This window comes from Aulonocara stuartgranti (assembly GCF_965226115.1).
Source record: "Aulonocara stuartgranti genome assembly, chromosome: 16".
In the NCBI taxonomy this organism is placed as follows: Eukaryota; Metazoa; Chordata; class Actinopteri; order Cichliformes; family Cichlidae; genus Aulonocara; species Aulonocara stuartgranti.
This window is the reverse complement of record NC_138952.1, coordinates 18,431,821-18,458,057: the sequence shown is the minus strand read 5'-3', so window position 1 is coordinate 18,458,057 and position 26,237 is coordinate 18,431,821. Positions and strand designations below refer to the sequence as shown.

Sequence of the window (26,237 nt, the reverse complement as noted above, 5' to 3'; positions counted from 1 at the left end):
TTAAGTTTAGATGGTTGTTTGCCATAAAACAAGTATAAACATGCATGTCATCCTAAATCGAAGTGATCAGTGAGCATCATCAGGTCAATTTTGACCAGGAGTTCACTATGTTGGCATTTAAGCACCTTTATGCTTATAGCCTCACTGAGCTGCTGGCTGTTGTCTTTTTCGTTTTACTCAGATGCATACACATAATGCACAGTGACTCGTTCTCAAGCTGTGCAAAAACATTCTTTCCAGCCCTGTACTGTAAGTGAAATAGGCCATCATCATCTTTAATGCAAAAAGCACTTTCACCACTAAAGCTTGAGCGAAAAGTAGAAAAAATTAATTATTGAACACACTTGAAACTAAATAAAGACGCTTTATTGAATGAAACTTCAGTAACAAACTTTTGTAGCCGAGAGATTGGTAATGACCAAAACTGTGAGCGAGCAGAGTGAAACAGAAACAGACAACAAAACAGTTCATACTTTTTAAAAAGTTTTAATTTCTTTAATGACATTGACAAAAATAACAGGAAAGTACTCAGTGTTTATGTGTAAAGTATTCATTAAATTAAGTGACTCAAGCAAATGAAAATATTGTACGCGTTACTTCAGCTTTATCATCTCTTGTCCTGTGCAGCGATTTGTTTAGAGCTTTATATAGTGTATGCATTTCTTCAGCTGTGTACTTTTTTTACAAGTTATAAACAAGATACTAATAAGTTTGTGTCAATCTACATGTTAAGCTGTCAATAAAACCAATAAATCCTGAAAATAATCCCTATGAAGTAATATTAGATAATATATTTGAGAAGAGAGTCATATGCTTTTTAATATAGGCCTTAATATAATCTATTTAAAACTTTAATTATTCGTATAATCATATATTTTCTTTACATAATAAAATACTGTATACACAAGGCAAGTTTTTAAAATTTTTTTCACAGCAGTTCACATTGGTTGTTAAACCCATGTCTCTTATGTATGGCTTTGAAATCAATAATCAAGACAAAATAACAGTTTTTTTGTTTAGCAGTGTGTTCAGTGAGTGAGTTAGTGTGTTTAGAATAGCAGACATGGTGGCAGAATAATGTGACAATGCATTCACACTTTGGTCACCGGGGGAGCCTCCTGAAGCTGCCTCAGCAGCTTTCAGAAGACACACGTAGTTCATGACGACCTCATCCACCTTGGCTACCACCTCGCGCCGTTCACTGTCGGTACTCAGGCCTTCTACTAGTGACATGCAGGCTTGCGTTAGGCAGCACAGAGTGTGGAAGCTGTGCGTCAGCGTGAGCAGCAGCTCTTCTGGGCTACTGTACTCCACCGCCATCTGACTGCAGGCGCTGCTCAGCACTTTGGCCTGCATGAGAAGCAGCTGGGCGAACGTTTCCATGTCAGCCTCGCTGACCTCAGGCATGGCAATTCTGGAAGGCTGGCCTACACTTGAACGCAACACACCAATCATCTCTAAGGCATCCTTCCGTGCAAGTGCGAACCCCGTGTGAAGGCTGTAGGTTTTTCCTTTCATTGAGTTAATGTGAGCAAGCCGATCTTTGAGGCTCATGTTCTTCATATATGAGGCCATTTTGCTCCATTCAGCTTTGTAGTTTCTCAAGATAGTGTTTTCCTTGCCATAGAAAGAAACTGAGCTGTCAAAGTGCAGATCATGTGAGGTTATCTCTCCACCTTCATCACCGGCATGAGTATTCGACTTTCTCCTGAGGAAGCAGTGACTGAACGGCCCACGGCACTTCCATGCACCTGTATCCAGCCTCGGTGCTGTTTGCTCGGGCATCAACAGAGAGGCTCCTCTTAGCAGCTGTTCACCAGTTGAATTACAGGCAACTGAACCTTGGGACAAGCTCGTGGGTAAGGTTTTGGCAGAAAATGTCATCTGCTCTTTTGGGGGATCTTGAAACTGTAAATTCTGACTATCATTCTTCCCTGTAAGTATGGCTTTGGTCTTTTCAAACAGTACTTCTAAGCTCCTGGAACCTGGCATTAAGGTACTCCAGCTCCTCCTGAGCATCCGAACCCTTCGCAGCTTCCGGAGGCTGCCTGTTGTTGGGTCACATGAAGATCCGCTTGAGGGAAAAGCCAGGGTGTGTGGGTCAGGCTCAGGGCTGGCCTGTGTTAGCCGTTTGGGCTCTGTGCTACTTTGTAATGATGAAGGTGACATGATTGTGGTGGTGGTACTGGTCTCATTACAGAGAGCTAAAGATGACTCTTTCCCAGCCTTCTTCAGCTGTGTGCAAGCTACACTAGGGGTAGTAGGAAAACAAAGAGAACTGTTAAGCATCTACCTTAACATTAACACAATGTTCTTCAGTCTCACTGTATTATTGGTTCCAGTGATAGAAAAGACATATAGTGCACAATTAAGAAGGAATCTCTTAATCCTGGTGTAACTGATGGAAAATGTTATAGAGACATATTATCAATCTAGTCCATATGAGAATATCATAACAGCTAGTTAGCTTAGCATTGCAAAAGACTTTGGAGACAAGGAAATTGGCTCACCAAGCTCAGTCCAAAGGCAACAAAATGTACTTATGAGCAATCATGAAAAACTTAGCTTACATTAATACTTTGTTTCTTGTTTGATGAAGCTGTACAAAGTGCAGAAAGTCAAGAGGTAACATTTAGGACAATAACTTATAGATGTATTCATACTTTCTCCTTGTCTCCGATCTTTACGGTAAGCTAAGCCAACAAAGCGATGTGAAGCAACAGATATAAGAGTAGCATCAGTTGTAATATTACTGCAAGCGGAATGCGATTAAGATTAATACCCAATATGTCGAGTGGTTCGTTTAAGAAAAAAGTGCAATGTATATTGGCAAGTAATTTCAAACACATAAAAACAACAACATATTTATCCTCTGCTTGTATGTAGCTATGCTTATTGATCTGATTGTCAAATTTCCTAAATTTTGAAACATCTTTATATGTTGCAGTCCAAAGTACAGGCAAAATAGATTATGTGTGTTGTTCTCATAGCCATAATAAATGTCTAAAAGGAAAATTAAAATCAGCAAGTGCATATAACACCAAGCAGTTCACAGATATCAGTGTTTGTATTAAAAAATACTGTAAAATCTCATATGTATTTCCATGGAAAGCCTTTAAAGGCCTATGGACTATCCAGTTTAGTTTTTAATAGATCATCCTGACTGATATCTTGGGCTGTTATGGAATATCACAATTACATCAATGTCAGCATGTGTGTTGTCCAGTGGACTGACGTGAATACTGCCGAAAAGATGCCCACAGAAATTTGGTGTCAAGACACCCAAGTTTGTTCTGACTCCATAATTTCAGCAATGACTGCAGCACATGAAGCAGACTGTCATCACAGTTGAGCGGATATGCAGAGTCAAAGAGTGTCATCACAGTAAAAGGCGAACTATTTTGTCAAATATGTTAGGGGAAAGTTATTAAAAACCTGCAGTGACCCAGAAGTCCTGTATTGTCAGACACTGGTAAGACTGCTTCTTGTTACATTTATATATTGCAATCTCTTAGTGCTGTGTGTGTTATAAGCAAAATTTGATTCCCTTCTGGTTATACAGATGAGGGGTAGAAAAAGATATCATTGACACAAAAGCAAAATCTATATATAGGCATCTGCCTTGAAAGTAAGTCAGGCAAAGTTTTGTTTGTTATTTTGGTAATTTGTGTAACCTGAGGATTTCAAACAAATTCTCAACCTTAGATTTGCCTGTTTTGATGAACTGTCTTAAATGTTGATCTTACCAGGTTACAGATTAGAGGTTCACCCTCCTGTTTAAGTTTACCTGTGGTTTCTTTTATCTTGGGCATTCTGTGACTGCTGTCCCGTGTAATTCCAAACCCAGGCTCAGCACTGGTAGCTGCATGGATCTTCCTCAGCAGGGTGGGGTCCATGGGGTGGCTGACCTTCCCTTGCCCGTGGGCCCCATAAGCCTTCTCCTCCGCAGTGACATAACTCAGCCCCTTGAGCGAAGATTCGGACAGTACATGCATATTGTCTGTGGCACAAAGGGGAGAGTCCATAGGGGTGACACAGCTGCTGCTCCCTGTGCTACAGCCTGCATCTATTGAGGAACACTGCGAGCTTTGGAGAGAATGAATGCCTTCGCTTTGAATTGATGACATGCGCTTGCTCACGTGGTATTCATATAACCGTGAGACATCTGGCTCCGACTGTGAAAGCTTCGTTTGCTGCCGCTCATTATCCTGTGAAGCAGCGTCGCCCTGTGCAGGGACGGGCCCTTTGGATGGGGAGATGAGATGGGCATTTAACTGTTGGCTTCTTTCATCTAAGTCCTGCTTCTCTCCCTTTGCTGTCAACCTGTCTGCGTGGGAAGCCTGTGAGTCACTCACACATTCTGGAGCGAGATTCTCAGCCATTTTGTTTCCAGGCACTCTCTGGTGCCATTTTTGATGCCTGTCTTTAAAATGAGTTCGCCCCAGATCAAGTTGGTTCATGTAATAGGAATCTCTCACAGTGAAAGCGTTATATTTCCCAACAAGATGAGGGAGCTCCTCCTTCGCTGAGTCTTGAGAAGCCGTGTTTGATTTGTCAGAATCGCAGGACTCTCCCTGGATTCTGCTCTCAGTCTCTCTCTGTTTTCCTCTCTGCCTGCTCATTAGAGAGCCAATGTGCATCTTAGTGAAGTATTCACTCACGGATTTTATTTCCATTGTCTCTGGCTCCATCTCGCCGCCATTCGAGTGAAATATCTGTGAGGAGGTGACAGAGGAGGATTTGGCCTCCTCCTCCTGTTGCTCCTGGGGTTTGTACTGCATAGCTCCTGCTCCACCATCACTGGGCGCACTCACCTCTGTCTTTTCCTCACTCATGGCGTGGTATCCTTCTGCCATGGCTACATGCATTCTCAGGTGGTTCTCTGAGTGTCTCTGAGCAGTGGCCAGCTCAGAGCTCTCTGTCATCTCTGAGGAGTTGGTCTCATTGCCAGAATCAGAAGAATCCGGACTAAATGCTCTCGATATTTCTACACCTGTGTACAAAAGAAAGACAAAAACCTCATTAAGAAATTCATTTGAGGCAAATGGAATATATCACAAGCCTGCAAGAGAGTAACAAATAATTATACGGATGATAGTGTAAATTACCGTGTAAATGATAGCTAATGTTAACTCGGGAATAACACATTTAGTAATAAATATAAATCATTACACAACAACATTCCACATAAGAGTCTTTAAAATATTCAAGTGTTGATTATGCATCTAATTAAAAACTAAGTAAGAAAGTAAATTAAAAAATAAATAAATCAATTCAATCAATCACACATCAGTCAATCAATCAATCATTCAAACAATAAAGACATGAGTTAATCCCAAAACAGCACTGGAATTATAAAAATATACACATCTGCATGTATTTTTTTTGTCATGTGAAAAATGCTTTTTTACAATTCTAAAAATATTTTTTAAAAATGACAAAATTATTGATACCCCTTAAAAATTTAAATTGTTGGAATTCTGCAATATATTTATATTGTAAGCATATACGTGTTTTCAGAGTTTGATGCTTTATAGCACTTTTGAAAATGGTCAGATGAGACACGAATAACTGTGTCAGTATAGGCAATGACTACCAGACTGTTTCCAAGCAGGTTAATGTCATGCTGGAATTATTATTAATAACTTTAAGATCTATGGGACTGTAGCCAATCACCCTGAACCAGGCAGCAGGTGGAAAACCGACTCAACAGAAGGAGTAGTCTGTATGGTGGGTGAGAAACCACAGAAAACTTAACATACACACAAGCTGTCTTCCAGGTAAAATGGTATCTGGTCAAATGTAAATGATTTTCTAACTGAAAGTGGGGGATCACGGAAGAATACCCAGGAAAGCCCCATTTCTGAAAGAGAAACTTAAATACATGGAACTTGCTAAAACGCTTCTAAGTGATGCCGAGTCATACTGTTTCCGAGGGGATTTCCTTTAGACAAATGGAAGTAAATTACAGCTTTCACAAAAGAAAAGATGAGGCTTTAAAAGAAAAAAAAGCACCATCATCATTGTGAGGTATGGGAAAGGGTCCAGTGCAGACATTTGATATGAGGCTGCTTTGTTACATCTACCATGACAGGTTATGTTGACACTAATTTAAAAAAGCAGATTATTGAGGCTTTTAGGAGCAAAACATTAGCTGTAGCAGTATCAGAGAGCTCTGTCTCAGTCCCAGGTCATGGCTTTTCGAAGGCATAATGGCTCAAAAACATGCATCTAAAAGTAAAACATAAAAGAGAATGAAATATTAGGTTGTTCTAAAGCGGCCTGCTGAGAGTCCTGATGGTAAGCTGATTGAACATCCACAGATAAAATAAACAACTGAAGGAAAGCACCTGTGAAACCTAAGAGAACAGGAACAGAAATCGAAACTAACTGCTGAGAAGTGTTAAGGCTGCAAAAAGTTCCTGCCAAAAAAAGAAACTGCTGACTTAAATAGATATATTTGCCAATCTCGACTGATTAAAAAAAATCGTCTTTACATTTGAGGGTACCAATAATTTTGGCGACGTCTATAGACGGCTATTTAAGATGATCTATTTTCTGTTATTTCTAATAACCAACAACGCTTTCACGCTGTGTACTGTGCAGTTGTGAAAACAAATGGGTCCACAAAACAGGAATGAATCTCAAACTGACACAATAATGAACACAAATGTCTTTTCTCTCTCTCAAATGAATGAAGAAATACTCACAAATGGAAACATAGAACAAAATGGGCTTTATTGAAAAAAAAAAAAGACCAACAAATCAAAATGAATGGCTGGAACATGTGTAATGTTAATGGATGAATGTTACAATAGTATAAGGAGAACCTGTGCTACTCTCTGACTGTGCTGGACTCTGTTCCTCAGATGCAGCGAGGGCTTCGAGTGCCTGTAAGGTGGATACCACTGCATCATCCAGTGGCTTCCCGGGCCCCTCTGCTCCATGGGTGGGTACTGAATCTATGAGGGACACTGGGATATCATTGCAGGCCCCGTGGGCCCTTATCCCAGCCCCCTGCTGCTCCTCCTCATCAGAGCTGTCCCTGAAACCAGGAGGAGGAGCAGCAATGGCCATGTTAAGAGAGTGCAGCAGTACGTCATTGTCCTCCTCGTCATTACCCTCCGGTGGGGGAGGGAGGGAGGTCAAGTCAATGATGTCATCGCTGGACCCTGAGAGCGAGAGCAACGTAGGCTTGTCAATGTCACTCATCACCATGTCTTCCTCACAGCTGATGTCATCCTCGTCCTCTGCGTCATCTGTTGTCTCAGCGTAGCAGATATCATGCAGCAGTGGCTCCTCGATGCACTCAGTAGGACCAAAGATTTTGGTAGAGTACTGATACCCATCCTCTATCATCCTATAGTCATCCTCGAGACGTCTGTACATGGGGCTGTGATTGTCTAAAATCTCTGGGCCTTCATCCATCAGTCTCTGGTAGCCCAGATTTTGGGGGTTTACGCTGTCCAAGGGTGGGTCTCCAAAAATGAAGGACACCTTTGCACTTCTGGAGGAGTCTTGGGGTTTGGGTCTTGGGACATTCATATATGTTTGGGAACATGAGACTCTGCAGCACTCCACTCTCTCTGCATGGTGAATTGAGTGCTGGGGTTGGTGGATCTCAGTTATGTAGACTGGCTGGCCTTCACATCTGCCACGATCGAGGTAATCGCACTCTTGGTCAGAATATTCTTGGCTGCATCTCTGGTTGTTTCTGTCCTCGCCTCCTTTGTGGGGTGTACTATATGTACACTCAATGGGTTGGTAGTTCTGCTTTGCTCTCGTGGCGTGACCTGCAAAGAGGAAGCAAGACTTGATACAAGTCTATATAAAAACACCCAATTCTGATGAGTCATCTTGCGATCAGTTTTAGGCATACTTGTTTCCATGCTGTCGGTGTTTTTGGCCACGTTGAAGATGGAGCGTCGAGAGTCCACCAGCAATCTGTAGTAGCCAGCAGTCAAACAGGCCAGATTCATTGCGTCAACAGACTCCATTAGGAGAGTGATGGGCTGTGAAAGATGCACACAATCAGACAAAGGGAACAAAATAAATGGCACTAGTTGGTGGTAAAATTAGATTATAATGACTGCAGAGCAGGCTTGCTGTTGTTAGGGTTAAAGCAGAAAGTATTTGTGAAACAACATATTGTTCTCCTTTTAAAGAGGCAGAAATTTTGTTAACCTTTACATCCAGAACATGTAGTTCCACTCGAACCCTGTTTTCATCTTCTGTGTACATCTCAATGCGGTTGACATGACTAAAGTCTGCCAGAAGAGCCACCAAGTTGGTTTTGGTGTTAATCACATGACTGATGCCATATTTCGGCCCCACCAGCAAAGTTACTTCTGTGTGCTTCTCGCCTTGCTGTAAAGAGGAAGAAGGAGGCACCATAACTACCACTGCCGTTATGTAAATTAGCACAATGTGGAAAAGGGTGAAACCAGTGAGAGGTGACAAGAAAGTTTTACTCACGACTAGTGTTGATTTAAAGACGCGTCCTCCATAAAGCCTCAAATCACTGAGATACTTTAGATAGTGGACCTTTGCTTGCAAAGCAGTTAGCTGAATGGAGTAAAAAATAAATAGTATAAGGCACAAGCTGAAAATGCTTAAATTAGTTAGGTTAAAAAAAAGTGCAACACAGTCTGATCTACACAACAGCCCCGAATGATTTATTTCAAGTATTTAATACTCCACTAGGTGGAAGCCAAGAGTCAGATCTGGTGCAAGGAAAAGAGGAAGATGAATAGCCATACACTTGCAGAGAATAGACAAAAAGAGGAAAGCAGAAGCACAGTCTACCTTTTTACCAGGCGGCACCAGGTTTTGGTTGGTCTTGAGGATGTGAGTGAGAGCTTTTTTGATGTTTTTTTCTTTCATGCTAGACAGCACTGCGGGAGGCAGGAACAGCGCCAGACCCCACTCCTTCCTGCAGATGCGCAAAAACAAAAATGAAAAAAAAGGTCACTCATCCACTACGACAAACAGTCAATTAATCATTCTTTTCCTGTGATTGATTTACCCAGAGGCGGTGCGGGAGTTTATGGATAGGGTGCAGTCAAAATGATCATCTAACCAGAGATGTATCTTTTGATGTTGCAGCAGTGCTTGTGAGGTCATTATATCATTTTATTGTTTGAGTGGGCTTAAGTTTAAGTGTGATTTACAGCTGGTAGAAGCAAAATAGGCTTTCAATTAGATGACATGTAGTAAAACATATGTAAAACCCAATCTACTTACTCAATATACTTCAGGGAAACTTTCTGGGACTGTTTGGTATTGATGGTTAGTATATACATCTGCAGAGCAGCCAGACGGAGAGCCATGTCGTATTTCAGCTCTGACCCAAATCTCTCTAATACCACATCATTACAGCTCTGGAGAAGACACAGACAGGGAGAGGTTACACTTCAGTCACAATTGTCGTCATGCTTAAACAAGGCCCTAATATTGTCTAAAATAACATAAATAATGTTTAATTCAATCTAATTATTATGTATTATGTGTATCTCCTGATATTTACCTGAACATATAGGTACTCAAATGCTACTGCATCTCTTCTAAGCAGGTCTACGGGATCCTTTGGGACAAAAGTGATCCGAAAAAAGCACTTCATTTTGTGGGACCCTGGCCTCTGCGTCACCTAGAGGACAAGTCAAAGATAAGGAAGGTCCTATTAGTCATTAAGTGCTTATTTCCCCAAGTACATTGTTGTACTTTCAGATAAGTACATGTGAAAAAATCCATTACATGCAAAAAATAAAATACAATAGGGTACTATGTAACATTTACAGTCATTTAATTAATAGTTTAACATTTTTGAAAAAGTTAAATATGTCTTTGTCAAAGACTTTGGTCAAAAACATTCTGATAGCTATACGTAAAATATTTAAGTGGAGCCAGGAGATGTTTAGCTTAGTTTGGTGTAAAGACTATGAAGTTGACCAAATGAACACATTTTGTTAAATCAATACAAATATAAGTGTTGCAATTTCTTTTCTAGGATTGTTTTATCATCTTTATTTTTAACTTATAAAAGAGATACACTTTGGACTGTGTACTGACGCTCTGTTTAATGGCACCCGTCTCACCTGAGTTAGCATCTCCTGCTCATGCAGGAGCATGAGTTTGCTGGCAGATCCCTCAGCTCTCTGCTCGAGCATCAGAGAGAAGTGCTCGATGCTCTTAATAGATAGCTTTTCTTGCAGGGTCAAAATGACGTCCTGTCATATAAACAATGTCATGGTTAATACAACAAGCAAACTGTGCAGATGCAGCAGCTTTCTCATGCGCAGCTCAGTGTCATAGCTATAGATCATTTTCACAGCTTAGCTTATGCAAAAAACATGAGTGTTATTGAACAATCAGAATTTTTAACTGAAGTAGAAGAAAAATAATTTGGGGAAAAAGGAAAAATAGCTAATTAAAATACATTTTCTGCTTGGAATCATATTTTCACTTGAAAGGTTTTGAAGGCTGTGCTGAAGAGAGGATTTTCCACTTTATAATGTACATTCAATATTTAAAATGAACATCACTTAAGGTTATGCAACAGCATTTCATAGTGAAGGGGCGCTCTTCCACCACCTACCTTAATGGATGTGGTGCTGTCAAATTTAAATGATTTAGTTTGCCCGTTTTCCAGGTACACCTTCAGAACATTTGGCATGAAAAGAAGGGAGTTGTCCTTCACAGTTTCCTGAGGATATAATATAACATACGTGATTAACAGATTTGACTTTTTCTAAGTGAAAGTTAGCTAATTTGATAATCCACTGTGGTGCATTAGCTGGGGTTGGGTGGGAAATTTTTAACTGGAAGACACACTCAAGGAAATCAAAGAAAAGATAAAACATTTTGAGAAACATACTTTTATGAGGTGATAAAAAGAGATTCACACCACTGTATAGAATGAATGTACTGCCAGGAGACAGTTGACTTAGTTTTATGTAAAGACTAAATGTGGTAAAAGTAAACCTGGCTCTGTGCAATGCTAACACAACTTCTTCCACCTACTTCTATAGCTCGCTGTTCATCTCGCAATAGTACAAAGACTTCAGGAGGTGAATATTTCCTAACAAAGAAATGAAGTGTAACATAACGCTCTTTAAAAAATGTATCAGTTTTACATTGTAGTTTTTGAATATTTAAAGCAAGAAGGAGGTAACTTGTAAGTTGGTGAGATTGTTTTTTAAGGTAGAGCTTCTTATTTACAGCTAAATGTCACTCACAAGCATATGCATGACAGTCACCCTAATACTTTTTTGTTTTTTTTATTTCAAAATGGTGTGCCAGCTGTTGTAACAAATATGTGACTAATGATGTTTGTTTACATTTAATTTTCTCTTCTATAACATTTTTAAGCCAACAGAGTTCTGGCATTTAGAGTCAGAATAATACTGACATTTTACTTTACCTAACCCTAACCCAACAGTGTTTCCCCTTTTTTGTCAATGTTCTGTCTTTCAGTCATAAAGAATTTCATTTTACGGTTTGGGATTTCTAATATCTCTAAAAAAAAAAACCTTCCAGCCTTAAGAATTCAAGTCTGCTTCTGCCATCTTCTATTCAAAGCGCCAATGTGTAACATATGAATTAGTGTTCAATGTGACTTACTGGGACCTGTCCATTGATGATGACCTCTTCAGCGAATCGGACTTTAACAGGATTAGTCTTTAACTTGGCCTTTTTGGCTGCGCTGATGAATGCCGATTTGGGTGACTTTTAGAGGAAAAGAAGGTGGAAAAACAGGCATTAAAATGTGTGTGGTTTTTTTCACTTCACAAAATTCAAGGGCATGCTTCCTTCTTGAAACATGACACCCTCCTATTACTCTCTCTTTGATGATGCAATTAAGGTGGCACTGTGCAAAGGGATAAGAGAGAGGACACCCTCATGTCATTGAGCCTGCAAAGAAACCCCTGGTAAACAGAAGTAATTACAGACAGGATTATAAGAGCTCGGTCCTCAAAGTATTGTACACTGCTTTTCTGCAGCCGCAATCCTTGCTGTTCCTAAAGGCTTGTCGTGTTCAGGACTGAGCAAAGTGCATAAACAAAATGCATGATGACTGGATGAAATCTGAACTATAATAAACATTACGATTACTGTTTCATTGTATACAGTTTTCTACCACACAAGACATAGCACAGGTCTTGTGTCAAAATACAGTTTATATTTTGATTTTTCCTTTCCCTTGTTGTGAACATGCACTGACGGTTTGGTCTATTTTTGGAGGGAATCCAAGCATAAATCCATTCCCACTGAATTATTATGTGAACTGTAAACAAAGGCTGAATATATGCTCCTGGCACTGTGTGTTCACCGCCATCTGGTGCTCTGTGACTCTAGTAAATGCTGGAGTGGCAGGTTCACATGAGGTTCTGTGAGGATCTAACACTACAACACGAGAAAACTTGGAAAGATTGCAGCAATCAGACTCCCCGTGAGTTCACTGGGCTCTAACACTTAGCCCAGGCATTACCGATGCTGTGCCAGAACTAACATATGGCATGATTAATGGCTTGTTTGCACAGAGTCAACAAAATAATCACCTCCAAATGCACATATAGCCAAGTGGAATGTATCGGATTTCATTCATAAGGAGGACAGGGAAACTTACTGGGTACGGCTGAACAACAGTTAGCAATATGGACTCCTTGCAGCTCCTGCGGGATAAAAGCAACAAAAAAAATAATGAAAGGTTAAGTTTCAATAAATTTAGAAGTTTTTTATGAACAACACAATTAATACAGTCAGAAAAGAGCAGAACGAACACAGTTTCAAAGTGGTGCACCTGGCAGTCCTGTCTTGGCACCATTGTGCTGAGCTTTGCTGCAGAGAAGAAGCCTATTCAAGGCCACGGGAGCTGTAGAGGAGTGGCCACATGGGCACTTTTCCCTGTACTAATGTACTGTTTACAGACTGCAGCACAGGTCACGCAAGGACCAAAGGCTCAGTGCCAGCTTCTCAGCTGTGTGAATGAAATTAATCTAATGAGACGCTTGAAGAAACAACAACACCAGCATACAGCTAAATGAAGCAGGTGGCTAGAGTAATGTTATATTGCTTTATCTATCCAGCTATGATATTTGATTTTTGAGCATATCAGAATAAGATAAAGAAATACAGTGATGGTATGCTTAGAGTGCTTTATGTTTTTTGCAGTTATCAACAGTATCTCCATAGGCAGTAAACTGTTTTATATATTTTAGAGCAGAAATTTTAAGTAAAGACAGTGCAATGAACTACAATATGTCATTTTGTACAAAAAGTATTAAATCTTTGGATGTTTGGGTGTTTTTATTAAAGTTAATTAAGAGTGCTGTATTACCTGACAAGGTCGATAACCCTCTCTCTGGGTGCTGAACTGACTGCCTCATCATTAATCATGATGATCTCGTCCCCTGGGATCAGTTTGCCTTCTGATGGACCCCCTGCCAAAACACACCAAAAAAAGACTTAATGGTCCAAACTTTGCACGGTCCTACCTTTTTTTTTTTTTCCTGTCTTGGGCCTCAAAGCTCTAATGAATGCTTTCTCATTGAGGACTGTTCAAATCAATGAATCATCGACGTAAACTACAGTCTCACTGGGTTTTCCTCTTAGCCACATTTTAGGAGGCTTTCATCTCGTGTTGATATAGTAACAGTCATGGATTGAATGAGTCACTGTGTTGTGGTAGAGTCCACTGTGTAGCTGGATTGTGCTACCTGGCGTGACTGAGCGAACCACCACAGGTTTCTCACTGCCTGCTACGAATCCAAAGCCAAGCACTGGGTCTCGCCTCATCTCCACCTTCCGGGGCGCTGGCGGAACAAACTTGTCTCCGTCCAGACGAACTTCCTCCAGGGAGTTGCTCTGGGAGACGTGGCTGTGGGGATAAAAAGGATATTAACTGTTTTTGTCAGGGCAGGGTGGTTTTGATTGATCCTAAATAACCTTTGCTGGTTATTAGTAATCTTGACATTTTTATAAAAATAAATAAATGCAATTTACAGACCATAAAAATAAGCCAGTAGATTAATAGCAGCGTCTCTAATTGTTAAATGCTTAATATAACCACTAAAATGAATGTCCTCTGAGAAACAATGACAGCTCTTACAAGAGATAGCTATTGAAAAATTAAAATGGGAGGACAGACATCAACTGCACTGTATACAAAACTGTAATTTCTTCCAAATACCCACAATGTTTAAAAACAAAATGCCACATATTGTTTCAGAATAACGAACGTGTACAATGCTGCAGAAATAGAGCGTGTGGGCGATGCTAATCAGGCTCCAATGTTTGTATTCTCACATTGTAATGCCTCACAAAGAATCTGTACTTCTCACACCGTTGTGTTAAATGTGTTAAATAATAGGCATGTGTTTCCTTGCCAGACTAATAAAGATCCAGGACAGTTATAATATAGAGTGCCATGTCAGTGAATTTTCCTCCAGACATTGCATTTTTTTCTTACAGCAATGTTCCATCCTTTGTGATACAGTCGGACAATGTAAATATTGATGCATTCGAAGAACAAAATATTAGGTCTTACGTAGAGTCTCATTCTTTTGCATGAGTGGGGACTTACACGTCTGGCAGAATTATGTTGCATTACCTCTCTCGAGCATGAAATACTGTAGCAGCCAGTACGTTTATTACCTGCAAAGACTCATGCAAATTTAAAGGGTTTAGGCTTAAACATGAATTTATTCTTATGATGTCATGATGTTTAGATCTATACTGTTGTGGATGCACGTTGTGAACGCGGTTTCTATGGTCTGTGTGGCTGAGAACATTGTTAGGGTTTAGCTAATGGGCCACCATGATCGAGAGTGCTGAGGTGATTAATCTAGCCTGCTTTCATTATTCACAGGGGTTGTTACAGTAAAATATTATACGAAATAGTTTGCTGTAGCTCTGCAGTGCATCCAAAAAAGCTTAATTCAGAATACATGTAGGCTGTGAACCTGCTCAGCATGAGAAATGGTGTTTGATTAGCTACATAGATGCAGTACCTTACCATTTTAGAGCAATAAACTTTTGTTGTAGATGACAGGCGCACAGTAAAACAGTTTCATTTTTAAGATTTACTCATATTGCTACCATTGATAGCTGGCTGCGAATCAAGACTCTAACCTTATCAAACGTTTTGCTTCAGTTACCATGGTAAAATGAATTTTCTCAATCTTTGTAAGAGAATCATCGTTATATTAGCTTTTTGAACTCAAAAGATGTGAAAAGCCAGCATGTACGTTTCACATATTCTGTGATCAGATTTTTTTTTATTTTTTTTAGTGTTTCTCTGCTCTCCCTGGCTGCAAAAGCAGCAGCGGCAGCAACTCCATATGGTGCCAACAATGTTGGTTAATTAAAGCTGTGGGCAGACAGTGTGTAATTCACAGTTATTCTTGACACATGTACTGTTCACCAGTAAATACTAACAATTAATCTTTCACGGCACAAAGACACAGTGAGATCTGTCAGTTGCATTCCCAATGCAATGAAAAGGCAGCAACAGCAAGTTGCTGACAAGTTCAAAGATGTTAAATGACTGTCAACTGATATTTTGGAAGTGGAGGATTCAGCCGCTTCTTCCCAGGCTAATTAACATGTGATGTTCCATTAGGGTGAAATTCAGCTGCTGAACGGATAACAAAAGAAAACCAAAATGGTTTTGTGTTTTTCTTTGTTTGTTTGTTAGTAGTAGCAGCCTAGTCCTAAACTAGAATTGAATTCTTTCGTGTACCTTTACACAACATTTCAGATAGAGGATATTTTTCTACATGAAGTTGTAATTCTAATATAAAAGTCTATAAACTGGTTCTATAAATCATTCTCAATGGCACACTGATTCACGGTTGGTCAAGATTTTTGTATGATTTGTGTATGTATGCACTGTATACTAATTAACATTGACTGTGCTATATTATGCTGTGGCCATTATACATGTATTTGCAATTAGGAGACTATCGTGTTTGTTTAAAAAAAAAGAAATTACAGCTTCAAGTCTTCCACTGGCAATTAAAAGTTGCAAAGCCAACCAACATACAGTTATCCCATATTACACTACAAAATCAACAGACTGAATACCATTTTGCATCTACATTTTAAAAATAATTGATTAAATGACCAAACAAACACAGGGACCTCTTGTCCTGGTGGTGTGATACAGTAGTATTGGCAGGCAGAACGACTGTGGGCAGAATGTGCAAAGTCTGATGTAACAAGACTGAAAACCGAAGCTTAGTTAAAAATAATGAGTCCCATTATGTCAACTACTTGTATCGTGCACCTGGCCATTTTTTTCTAAAATCTATTTGCTTCTGCACAATCATTCCACGTTTACTTAAAATCATTAAAAGGGCAAAATGTATTCGGTTATTTTATAGCTAATTAGGAAAATGTATCTGTCACATCTACTTCCCTAGATAGGTAGTCTTTTTAAACAGAGATATTACATTTCTTTGTACAGATTGTTTAATACATTTTATTTCAGTTTGCAAACATATAATCTTAAATTAATATACTACCTCCAGTGTACTCCCACGACTCAGGAGTATAGAATATTCCATAAATTATTAAGTGATGCATTTAAAAGAAATTCAAATAAGCTTTTTATAAACTGCAGCATTTACAAGACTTACGAATTAACCGTATGCTGGCCTCCTTAGCTTCTTAACCTCGAAATTTCCTCTTAAAGTCATGCATTTTGTCCCTGCCTTTAATACCCCAAAGCATTGACTGAAACATTTTGTCTGTCATCATATGACAACTACAGTTATTACATACTGTATCGCAAAAAGGAACATTTAGTTTGAATTTATGTGTCAGTTTTATCTCAGGAATGACAACCTCAGCAGATTGTGCACAAATCAAAACCATATGGACCTGTGCATTCAGGAAGAATGCTGCCGCCTCCTCTCCATGGCCACCTGCTAAACATGGCTAGAGTCCCATTGTGCGGACAGCCATGCATCCACTGGTCTGTAATCATACCCATTAGCTGCTAGTGTAGCTCTACCGCATAGTGCACAAGCTGCACTGTGAGCTAAACAAAAAGCGACAGGAAGAAATGCTGGGCCGATTCTCACTATTGCAGTCTAATTTTGGCCTAAAAGGTCATCAACAAAAATCCCAATAACACCCTCCCATCTCAGGTTCAGTTACATGAATGAGTTAATGTAACTCATTTAACTCTCCACTTGTGTCAAAACATATCTCTATATTGTTGTAGCTGCTTTAAATGACACGACATTAATAATTGTATGTCAATCTGTTCATATTGTCTGGTAAATGCTTTATTCATGTGCTCATCCCACACAGACTAGACATGTATTCCACTGAGAAATACAACAGTTTAGCATAGGCAGCTAAGAGGCTTGACAAACTAAGATAGCCACTTGATTATTTATGAATCTTCCTTAAATTTAGAAAGGAAAGGCTGGAGCCAAAACAGCCTCCACGATCTGCCTCTTGCAGACACACTCTGCATCCTGCACTTTCACTGCTCCTTACTTCTTATATAACTCCTCTGACATCACGCTTCTCATGCCATAACCCGTGTGTGACAAGCGCATACCTCCTATTCATATATTAAATAAACATTTGTTGTTGTTTTTTTACCACAACTGGAAGACGTATCTGTATTACAAAACCTGCTGTGCTAATAATGTACTCGTTACATCCCATAATATTCAATAAGAAGAATTAAAACTCCTATGAACAAATGAAAGCAGAGAATTTTTTTCCAGAAACGGTTAGTATCGATTAGGTTGTTAAAAGCATGTCTAATTTGTGTTTTGACGAAATAGTAAAAATCCCGACCAAATCAACATAACAGCAACACTTGTTACACTACTGCACACGCAAACACACGAAGAGCCAGTGAAGAGTTTCTTTTTACCTGTCAGTACAGATTTCCACAAGTGCCAGTTAAGAAGGATCAATTACGCTGATAACACTATAACCCTGCATCCTCTGAGGAATGTGAAGACTCTCAGATCAAAACAAGCCCATGCACAGGTGAATTTCTTCATCGTCATCATCAACAACAACAGCAGCATGCACACACTTGCGCTCTCAAAAGCCCTCTTCTGCATTTGGGAGACTGCATGAGGAGTATTGTGGGTGTGTGTGAGAGCGTGAGAGAGAGTGAGAGTAGGCAGGGGCAGAGTGTGCGCAGCAGCGGAGGGAGCAGAAAATCAGTATTCTGAATGCACAGATGGAGACAGTGTGGAGGCAGTGACGTGGCTGGAATAATCACAGGTTGGCAAAGCGTCTGAAACATCTGGAACAGAGCGAGCTCCCCCTCACTTTCTTTAAACATAGGGCACTTACTTGATGTAGCAGTCACGCCCCTCTCTGTTGGTGCCCATGTCCCATCCATTTGGGGGTCCCTGTGAAGCACTCCAGGTCCCTGAAGGGGGCGGCCAGCCTGAGGATTTGGTCCTGTGGCTGCGGAGGCAGAAAGAGGAGTCAAATCAAGCTTAGCTCCACTTTTTGTAAACATTTGTGGTTTCATTAAAACCTGTGCAAAAATGGTCAGATCGGCTAGTCTAACGGCAGAGTAACTAAAAACAGAGATTTTTGAATCTTAATGGAATAAATAAATTGCACAGATAAAAAGCGATTCAGCCCAAGTGATAAGAGATTGTCCGATTCCTGCGCGATAAACAATGTTCCATAGTCACTGTTCACTGAGTGCATACAAATCAAATTAATTACGTAAGCTCGACACACAGGCGGAGTTGTCATGGCTCACTCTTGTGCTTTGAGAGGCATGAAATTGGTTTTATTTCTAGATGTCAGTACATTCTTTATAAAAGAAGCCCAGGGGAATTCTGTCATGAAGTACTTATTTGATTTGCTCAACGCCAAGACGATTTGATAAAGTTTATCGGAGAATATAACCAGCCATAACCGCCATCCTCAAAACAGTTCATTTTAGCCTATTATCTGGAAGACAGCAGCAGTCTAAATCTCGGTTTCAGCTGATTTTCTGATTCTTACCAGCAAAACAAAGTTCTGCACAGTTAGAAGTTGGCAGAGTGAAGGTGTTCACGAGAACCGTAATTGGTCAAAATGCTTCCATCTGTCTTTTCCTCTGCATCCCATTTCTTTTGTTCCCTCTATCTCTGTCTTTGTGTCTGCACACTGGTGATGGTATGAAAGCAGTGGCAGTAAGTTGTGTCACTTCAAAGGCTTGTCTGCCGTGTAACAGGGCTCTTCGCATTCATTATTCAAAGCCCCTCTTTCTTTCTCTCTAAATGTTTCCCCAGTTACTGTACCAATGATAATAAAATGCGTGCGAGGTGTGCTTGTGTCTGTATGAAAGAGTGCGTCCTAGTGGGCGTGTGTGTGTATGCACATGTCTATTTCATGAGATCTTGATAAAGTATTACCATTTCATCAACACGTGTAAGCTGAAAGAAAGGCCACAAAACACTGCAAAGCTAGTTGGTGCAAACAGGTAGTCCACAACAAAGTAATGCAATAAAAGCTGGAGCACAGTTCTCAAGTCAGCTACCCTAATAAAAACACACATCTGAGTGCTGCTGGATGCATTAAGTCATATTTAATTCATTTCAAAAATTGAATTCTGCAGTGAAAATGGTGTTTTTCCTTTGGGTACCACATTTTACGTCTGCTTGTGAAGCAATGTGATTTACTTTAACAATGCAGTGGTGTGTTTTGGCGTTATTAGTGTTTCCACACAGATATGGATTTATTTGACCTACAGTACATTAGCTGGGAACAGGCCTCGATGGTGTATATTTAGAACATTTCCTGCAGCTCATATGATGTGTGTGGACACAACTAGATACTGTCTGACGCTGTTGGAGCCACCTCATTGACGAGTCCTCTTTGTACCCACCATTGTACTAGCAGCCATTTTAACACAGGCATTGTCTGATGTTGAAGATTTATACATTTTTCTCAGGAGATGTTCAAAAAATCCAACAAGTGCATAATATTGTAAAATTATGATATTTTTTCCCAACACTACATCGTCAGCAGTGATCTGCTTGACATTTTTTCCAAAGGTCTACACCACAATTAAGTGTATTACTTACAGTTCCAGATGCGGTGCCTTCAAAATATATGACTGAAGTAATGATTTGCTCCAAAAAATCCATTTCCTAACTCTATGCCACAATGTATCAGCAGCATAGTGATAGATACTGTGATCTTTGATTTCTTTTGTCTGCAGACAGGAGGACCATTATGCCACTACGTCGCAGCGCTCCAGCTTAACAAAGCGTCTGAAAAGGTTCACCCACTGGTGGACAGTGAAACCGATCTTCCTCAGTGAGCATCAATAAATAATGCCTCCACAGTCACATCGGACTAAGTAATCAAGCGCTAAGTAGGCAAGCCATGCTGCACAATTCATGAACAGGTTACCCAAGAGTCAGAGTGAGGACAATTAGAACAAGAATTTGGGAGGCAAAATGTAGGCTTTCTCAGAGCATAAATTACACTAAAACCACAAAATGCACAGAGGCCTTTTTTGTATTTTGTGCATGCTTTTGGATTGAGCTCATGTTATTAGATTGAGCTCATGTAGCAGCCAAAAACATTTTTTAAAAGAGCGCCAAAGGAACACTTAAAAGGAATAGGGAAATTAGGCTCTCCTCATGAAAAACTTTGCTAACACAGAAAATAACATCAGGGTTTTATAATCTAAACTAGATAAATGCAACAGAATGTTGCTCAATTGTGAATTTGCCTTGTTTTCAGAAATTAAAAGAGCAGATGTTCCAGTCAGCAGTTGGATTGTTCTGTCCTGGTGATGGCAAAAAGATCACTTTTCAGTGCCTCATAGAAAAAAAGCATGAACAGTGTGACCCTTGCTTAATCACAGGAGTTCACTTTCACTTCATAGAAGCAATCCAGTGTTATATGAATGCTGAAGTCCTATTTATGTAGGGAGTAACTATGCATTATAAACAAGCAACAACTAAGAAGAGCATTCCAACACAGGCATTCCAGTTAGTTTAAATAATTTACTTTGACAATCTTGATGAGGGTTGGCTATGTGAAACCACGTTCTGGTGCCACACGTGGGCCATTATGCATACAGAGAAAAAAAGAAAAGTAATTATTCATGAGGTATTTGTGGTATTCAAGATACACGCACGCACACACACACACACACACACACACACACACACACACACACATATAGATATAGATATACATATAGATGTGTTTTTGCTCTCACAAGTCTATTTTGCAACAAAGATTCCTGTTTGGAAGCAGCAGCCAAATTTTACTGATGTTTATGTGCCATTTCCCAGGGGGCCCGAACCTATTGCATTTCCTTTTTGTTTCCTACACATTTCCCAGCATGCACCAGGCAAGAGAAAGCGAATATCCCCAGGTTGAGAGAGCCATACTAATTTCCTTTGCATATGCCATCTTGAATAAATCATCACATTGTTCAGCAGCCAGATTAGTGTGATACAGGGATTCTGTCTTACAGCATTTACTGTATTAAAAAAGCATTTTTCTCTCAGCACACCGTTCAGCATTTTCTGCCAGACAAAGACTCTTAAAGACACAAGTTTCATATATTCCCACGATCAAAATGACCTTGCTAGCAGCATTAAAACAATTTTATAGCTATTATTCTAAGGTCAACAGTGGGGTCAATCTAACAATAAGTGGGTCTTTTTGTTCAACTCTACCTGCTTGACAAAAAGGGGAGTGTTACAAATATGATTCGAGGCACACTGTGAAGAGGCACTGATTCTGCTTTCTCAGTGCTCTTGATTTAAACAGACAGTTATGCATAGATAGACCACTAATGTGATTCTGTTTGGATATGAAATCAGTGGAGAGACAGCAGACGAGATGACCATCTCCTGGGAGAGAGCCCAGGGAGTAGAGCAGAGTGGCTCAGACAGAGTGGAACCACTCTGATTAAAGGCCCTATTCCTTTGCTCCTCTTTTAGAGACTGCCTCTTGTTTCAGTAAACATCTGCCCTCTGCTCGACTTGCCAAACCACCACCTTGGCTCTAATTCTTTGATCGATACGAAAGCACAAAAGAGCACGGTCCAGCCTGTGATTTATATTGTGTGCTGCTGTATACGCACCAAAATTAAAATGAAGGCTATTGCTACGGAACTACTAATCTTTGAACAAACTGCTCGCTTTTATGTACATAAATGCTTTCTTTGCTGCTCCACATTGCATCTATTTGACGTCACAGAAGAAATCACTGTTTTTCTACTCTGCAAGAAATGACTTTCCCATGACCACATCGCATTAACGCAGCCAAAAATCAAACTGCCTGGGTGATTAAAATTTCTTCTCTGTCCCATATAATGCCATTATACAATAATATTGAAATTGTCTGCACAATAACACTCACTCCAGAATAAGAGTGTCTGTTTTCCCCATTACTCTAAATGAATATTGTATTTCTGTGTTTGTCTTCGTAAGCACTGATATTGTTGCCATGGGCAACCGCACTATCCTGAGCAGCTCTCTGGTGCCTCTATATAGAAATGTTTTTTGGTTAGTTAATCTCCTCTGGGTGGGTATAAAAAAGCATCTGGGAAACAGCCCACCCACTGTGATCCCCCTGCTATGTTACAGTGAGTAAAGGAACCTCGATGTCCCACTGTTTACCTGTTAAATGACAAAACACCATTATCTTACAAAAGAGCTACTATTTGAAAGCTGGATATAGTCTGCAGTAGCACTTAAAATGTAGGAAACACAGAGCATATCACTAAATATCTAATCAGAATCTTAATGTGCATGATTGCATACACACAATGCGTTTCCCAGCCGAGTAGTAGACCTTACTACATTTGATTGAATTGGTTGAAATGATAAATCCAGCAGTAAAAGATATTCAAAGCTAAACAAAGAAATCTGTGTTTTTTGTTATTACACTGCATTTCCCCCAGCCATCCTTTGTGCTATAGCTCTCTATAGAAAGCATTAACCAAATATAGTGATGAACTTACCCTGTGGGTGCTGAACTAGACATGAATGCTCCTGCACCTCTTTGTGCTACTCACTGCTTTTACGCTAAAAGCTCTACAGCACGCAACATAATAAATAGTTGCCTAAGACCTCATCCACCAGCCAGCTGGCTACCATTTCTGACCCAGAGTCCTTTCTGCTCTACTCTTCCCTGAGAGCTTCTGATTTGAACGCTAAGTATGACAGATCTTTTGGTCTGTGTGTACTCTGATGAACATTTAGGCTAATCAATTTGTGTCCAGACCAGTGATTTCCTGTGAATAAAGTTTGCAGTCAAAACATGTTGAACAATGGCTCACATTATAGATTTTTTTTGGGAAAACACAGCCAGAAATGATCCAAGTGAGCAGCACAAGCATGAAGTCACACAGTCCAAGTAAATTAGCTTTAGCTGTTGTTCTGCATTACTTGGTTGCGGGAAAACATGCACATTTAATGAACATAGCCATCATTTATATAAGAGTGACTAAATATAGCTCCAACAAGATGCAGTGAACAATATTCTAGCTGTTTTTTTCATATATGAGCATGCTCAGCAAACAGCTACAGATTGCTGTACACCTTTTAGCAACCCAGTTGATTCAGGAAAGCCCTGTCTGCCTATCGCTGCTGCTTATATTTAGAGAAAATCAAAAGTGTAACTGTAATTTCCAGGAAAATAAGTTCTTAAAAGCTAAAGAAAAGCAGCAACTTCAAAGAGGACATCATTGCTTTGTATCTTGTTACAAAACCTTAAACAAGTGGAAATGCTAGCTTGATTTTTAAAACAACAGAGAAAGAAGAAAATGAAAGCTATATCAACCCTTTGTTTCTGATAGCAGACACATCTGGGGGTGTTGCAAGGCAGGAGGAAGAGACAATGAGGGGAGCCTTTCTTGCCTTTCTTGTAGCTCTCTGAATAAATACAGTGGGTTTCGCTGTGAAATACAGACTCGTGCTGACTTAAATTCCTAATGGTAGATGAGAGGGAGACAAACATCAGCAACAACAAAGGGAGGGGAATGCTTCTGTAGAAGTGGTAACTCATAGTCAGGGTTAGCATTGTGTGGCATTATTAACAGTGACAGGATGCAGTGATGGTGGTGGTCCACTGGGAGCCGCATCATTGCTGCCATGGAGGGATACTAAATAGAAAGCAGTGTTTCTGTACGACGATGGAAAATCACTGCTACCTGTTTGATTTCCAGCTGAAATGTTATGAAAAAGGGCCTCGTAAATAAACCGAATACTGAGGTGCAACGCTAGTATTTTTGATGCATGTCTTTTTCCATAAACAAAGAACTAATGAAAAATTGCCAGTGCAGTTCAGTGATGACTCATAAGTGAAATGATACGCTCCTAATATACATTTCTGTGACACACAGTAGCTTGTTTAATGTATCTTGTTTGTGATCAGCTGTTCTTCTCATCAGTGGTCCGTGGTGCCTCTAATGGAGCCAAATCCCCTAGGAGGATTAATGTCCACTGGGGGAGATCAACTCAATCTAGCAGACCCATGTGCGCGCAAGGTGAGGTGTAAGCCCCGTCGACGAATGAATTCCTCAGGACTTATTTTAATCTATGCTTTGCATTATCATTGCTTCTAATGACTTCTTCTAAAACAAAACCAATATGAAACTATGAATCTGTCACAAATGAAAATGACCCACATGAAGGAAGTAAATGTGTAAACCGAAATGTGCTGTCTTTTAATTTTAATTGCAAAGTGTCATGATTTAAACGGCTCTTTAGCAACTGTAAATGTTCTTCCTGTTCAGGGCACAGGTATTTTGATTTTAAAGATAAAAAACCACTCATATGTCATAACTCTAGGCAGAATTAAAACATTTGAGAAAGCTATGATCAGTACCCTAAACTGACTCAAAATGAAAATGACTTAAAACTCTGCTGAGAACTAGCAATCACTGCTATGACTCAATTTCCTGGAATAATCTGAAATTTTGCAACATCCTCTGCTGCTTCTTCTCATGTTTCATAATATCTATGGTTACCTTATATTACATAATACTCGAGCAGTAACCGTGTCCACTGTCTGCAATATTTATGAACTTAGATACGTACAGTTTAGACACATGAATCGCATCACCAATTGCATCCACCCCCACTGCCATCTCTCTCACTTGCTCATTCATTTCACATCATACGTGACTGCACAACTTGCTCTCTTGAACAAATCAATAACTCAGCATTTTTAATAACACTTTCAACATGTGATCTGAATCATGCCTTTGAACATACAAAACGCCGGCTGCTACAGAACGAACAGGCAAATCCACAGACTGGCAAATTCATAGCAGCATTCGTTGGACTCACCCTGACAGCTTTGGCATCTTCACAAAGCTGAACACATCCATGTGTGCTGCAGACTGCAGTCAAGGCTACAGATTCACCATCTACTTCACTCCGGCCCCATTATCCCTCACACTCTTTGGCAATAGAGAATAAATAATTTAAGGGGGAAAAAGTGGAGCTTCCACAAGTCAGGAGGAGAGATTAGTCCTGTTGTCTGTGCTTCTGCATGGCTGAGTGATTCCCGTGTCCTCGCCTCAGCAACACAAATCCATAGCCCATGGAAAAGGATCTGGCAGTGCAGCTTCCCCTGGTTACATCCTTCAAAGCATGCCTCTGTTAGCTGCGTTAAGCCACCTTCATTTAATTTCCATCGCGCTGGAATGATGTGCAGGAGCCGCACAGTAACAACAGCTTTGGAGAGAGGCAGAGAGAGCCAGAGCGAGGGGCAGAGGGAGGGAGGGACATGTATGGCGGTGGTTGTGGGTGATGAGAGTGGAAAGAGGAATGTGAGAGGATTTGTGATGTTTGTGTGTGTGCTTAGTAGCAAAGGCACAAGAATTTCTAGTTAAGGATGGATCTGGATTCTAAGAATTGCTTGAAAAACAGTCTGATCAAGCTACATGTGGGTCTTTCCATAAAGCGAGAAAAGGTTGAAAAGAGCAGGAAGGATTAAATAAAAGCTGGCAACGCATCATGTGCACATTATATGCAACAGAGGAGTAGCAAGAGCAGCTGAAGAGTTGTGAGGACCTTATGTGTCCCCTCCCCAGATGAGGTCTCTGCATCACAGCTGCACATTATAATTCCTATACTGTACAGTGCATTTGTTTTGACCTTTCAAACCAGTTCGGCAGCTAAATGCTCACTCTAATTGATGCAATTCATGTGAGGTCAAACATTTTAATAGTATCGTCCAATTCAAATAAATAAAGAGTTAATGCACTTATCTTA

The 26,237-nt window shown here is 40.0% G+C and overlaps 1 protein-coding gene across 4 annotated transcripts in view; it reads right to left on the bottom strand.

Annotated features, from left to right (window-relative positions):
* Positions 1–470: 470 nt before the first annotated feature.
* LOC309691630 (FERM and PDZ domain-containing protein 4-like) overlaps positions 471–26,237 on the bottom strand; it is a 33,682-nt gene continuing 7,915 nt past the window's right edge. Inside the window, exons 1-17 of one of the 4 annotated variants that reach the window (XM_082509453.1) lie at positions 25,308–25,774; positions 18,331–18,447; positions 13,716–13,876; positions 13,337–13,439; positions 12,626–12,671; positions 11,620–11,724; positions 10,595–10,702; positions 10,095–10,226; positions 9,527–9,646; positions 9,244–9,380; positions 8,806–8,932; positions 8,476–8,565; positions 8,185–8,367; positions 7,880–8,012; positions 6,831–7,793; positions 3,788–4,993; positions 471–2,246 (exon numbers count right to left, since the gene is read on the bottom strand). In XM_082509453.1, the coding sequence (XP_082365579.1) occupies positions 991–2,246; positions 3,788–4,993; positions 6,831–7,793; positions 7,880–8,012; positions 8,185–8,367; positions 8,476–8,565; positions 8,806–8,932; positions 9,244–9,380; positions 9,527–9,646; positions 10,095–10,226; positions 10,595–10,702; positions 11,620–11,724; positions 12,626–12,671; positions 13,337–13,439; positions 13,716–13,876; positions 18,331–18,447; positions 25,308–25,348 (5,028 nt within the window). In that variant the 5' untranslated portion in view covers positions 25,349–25,774 and the 3' untranslated portion in view covers positions 471–990. Of the gene's footprint in view, positions 2,252–3,787; positions 4,994–6,830; positions 7,794–7,879; positions 8,013–8,184; positions 8,368–8,475; positions 8,566–8,805; positions 8,933–9,243; positions 9,381–9,526; positions 9,647–10,094; positions 10,227–10,594; positions 10,703–11,619; positions 11,725–12,625; positions 12,672–13,336; positions 13,440–13,715; positions 13,877–17,896; positions 18,298–18,330; positions 18,448–25,307; positions 25,775–26,237 lie in introns of those variants that run through there. The other 3 variants (XM_082509452.1, XM_082509454.1, XM_082509455.1) reach the window with 3 other exon arrangements.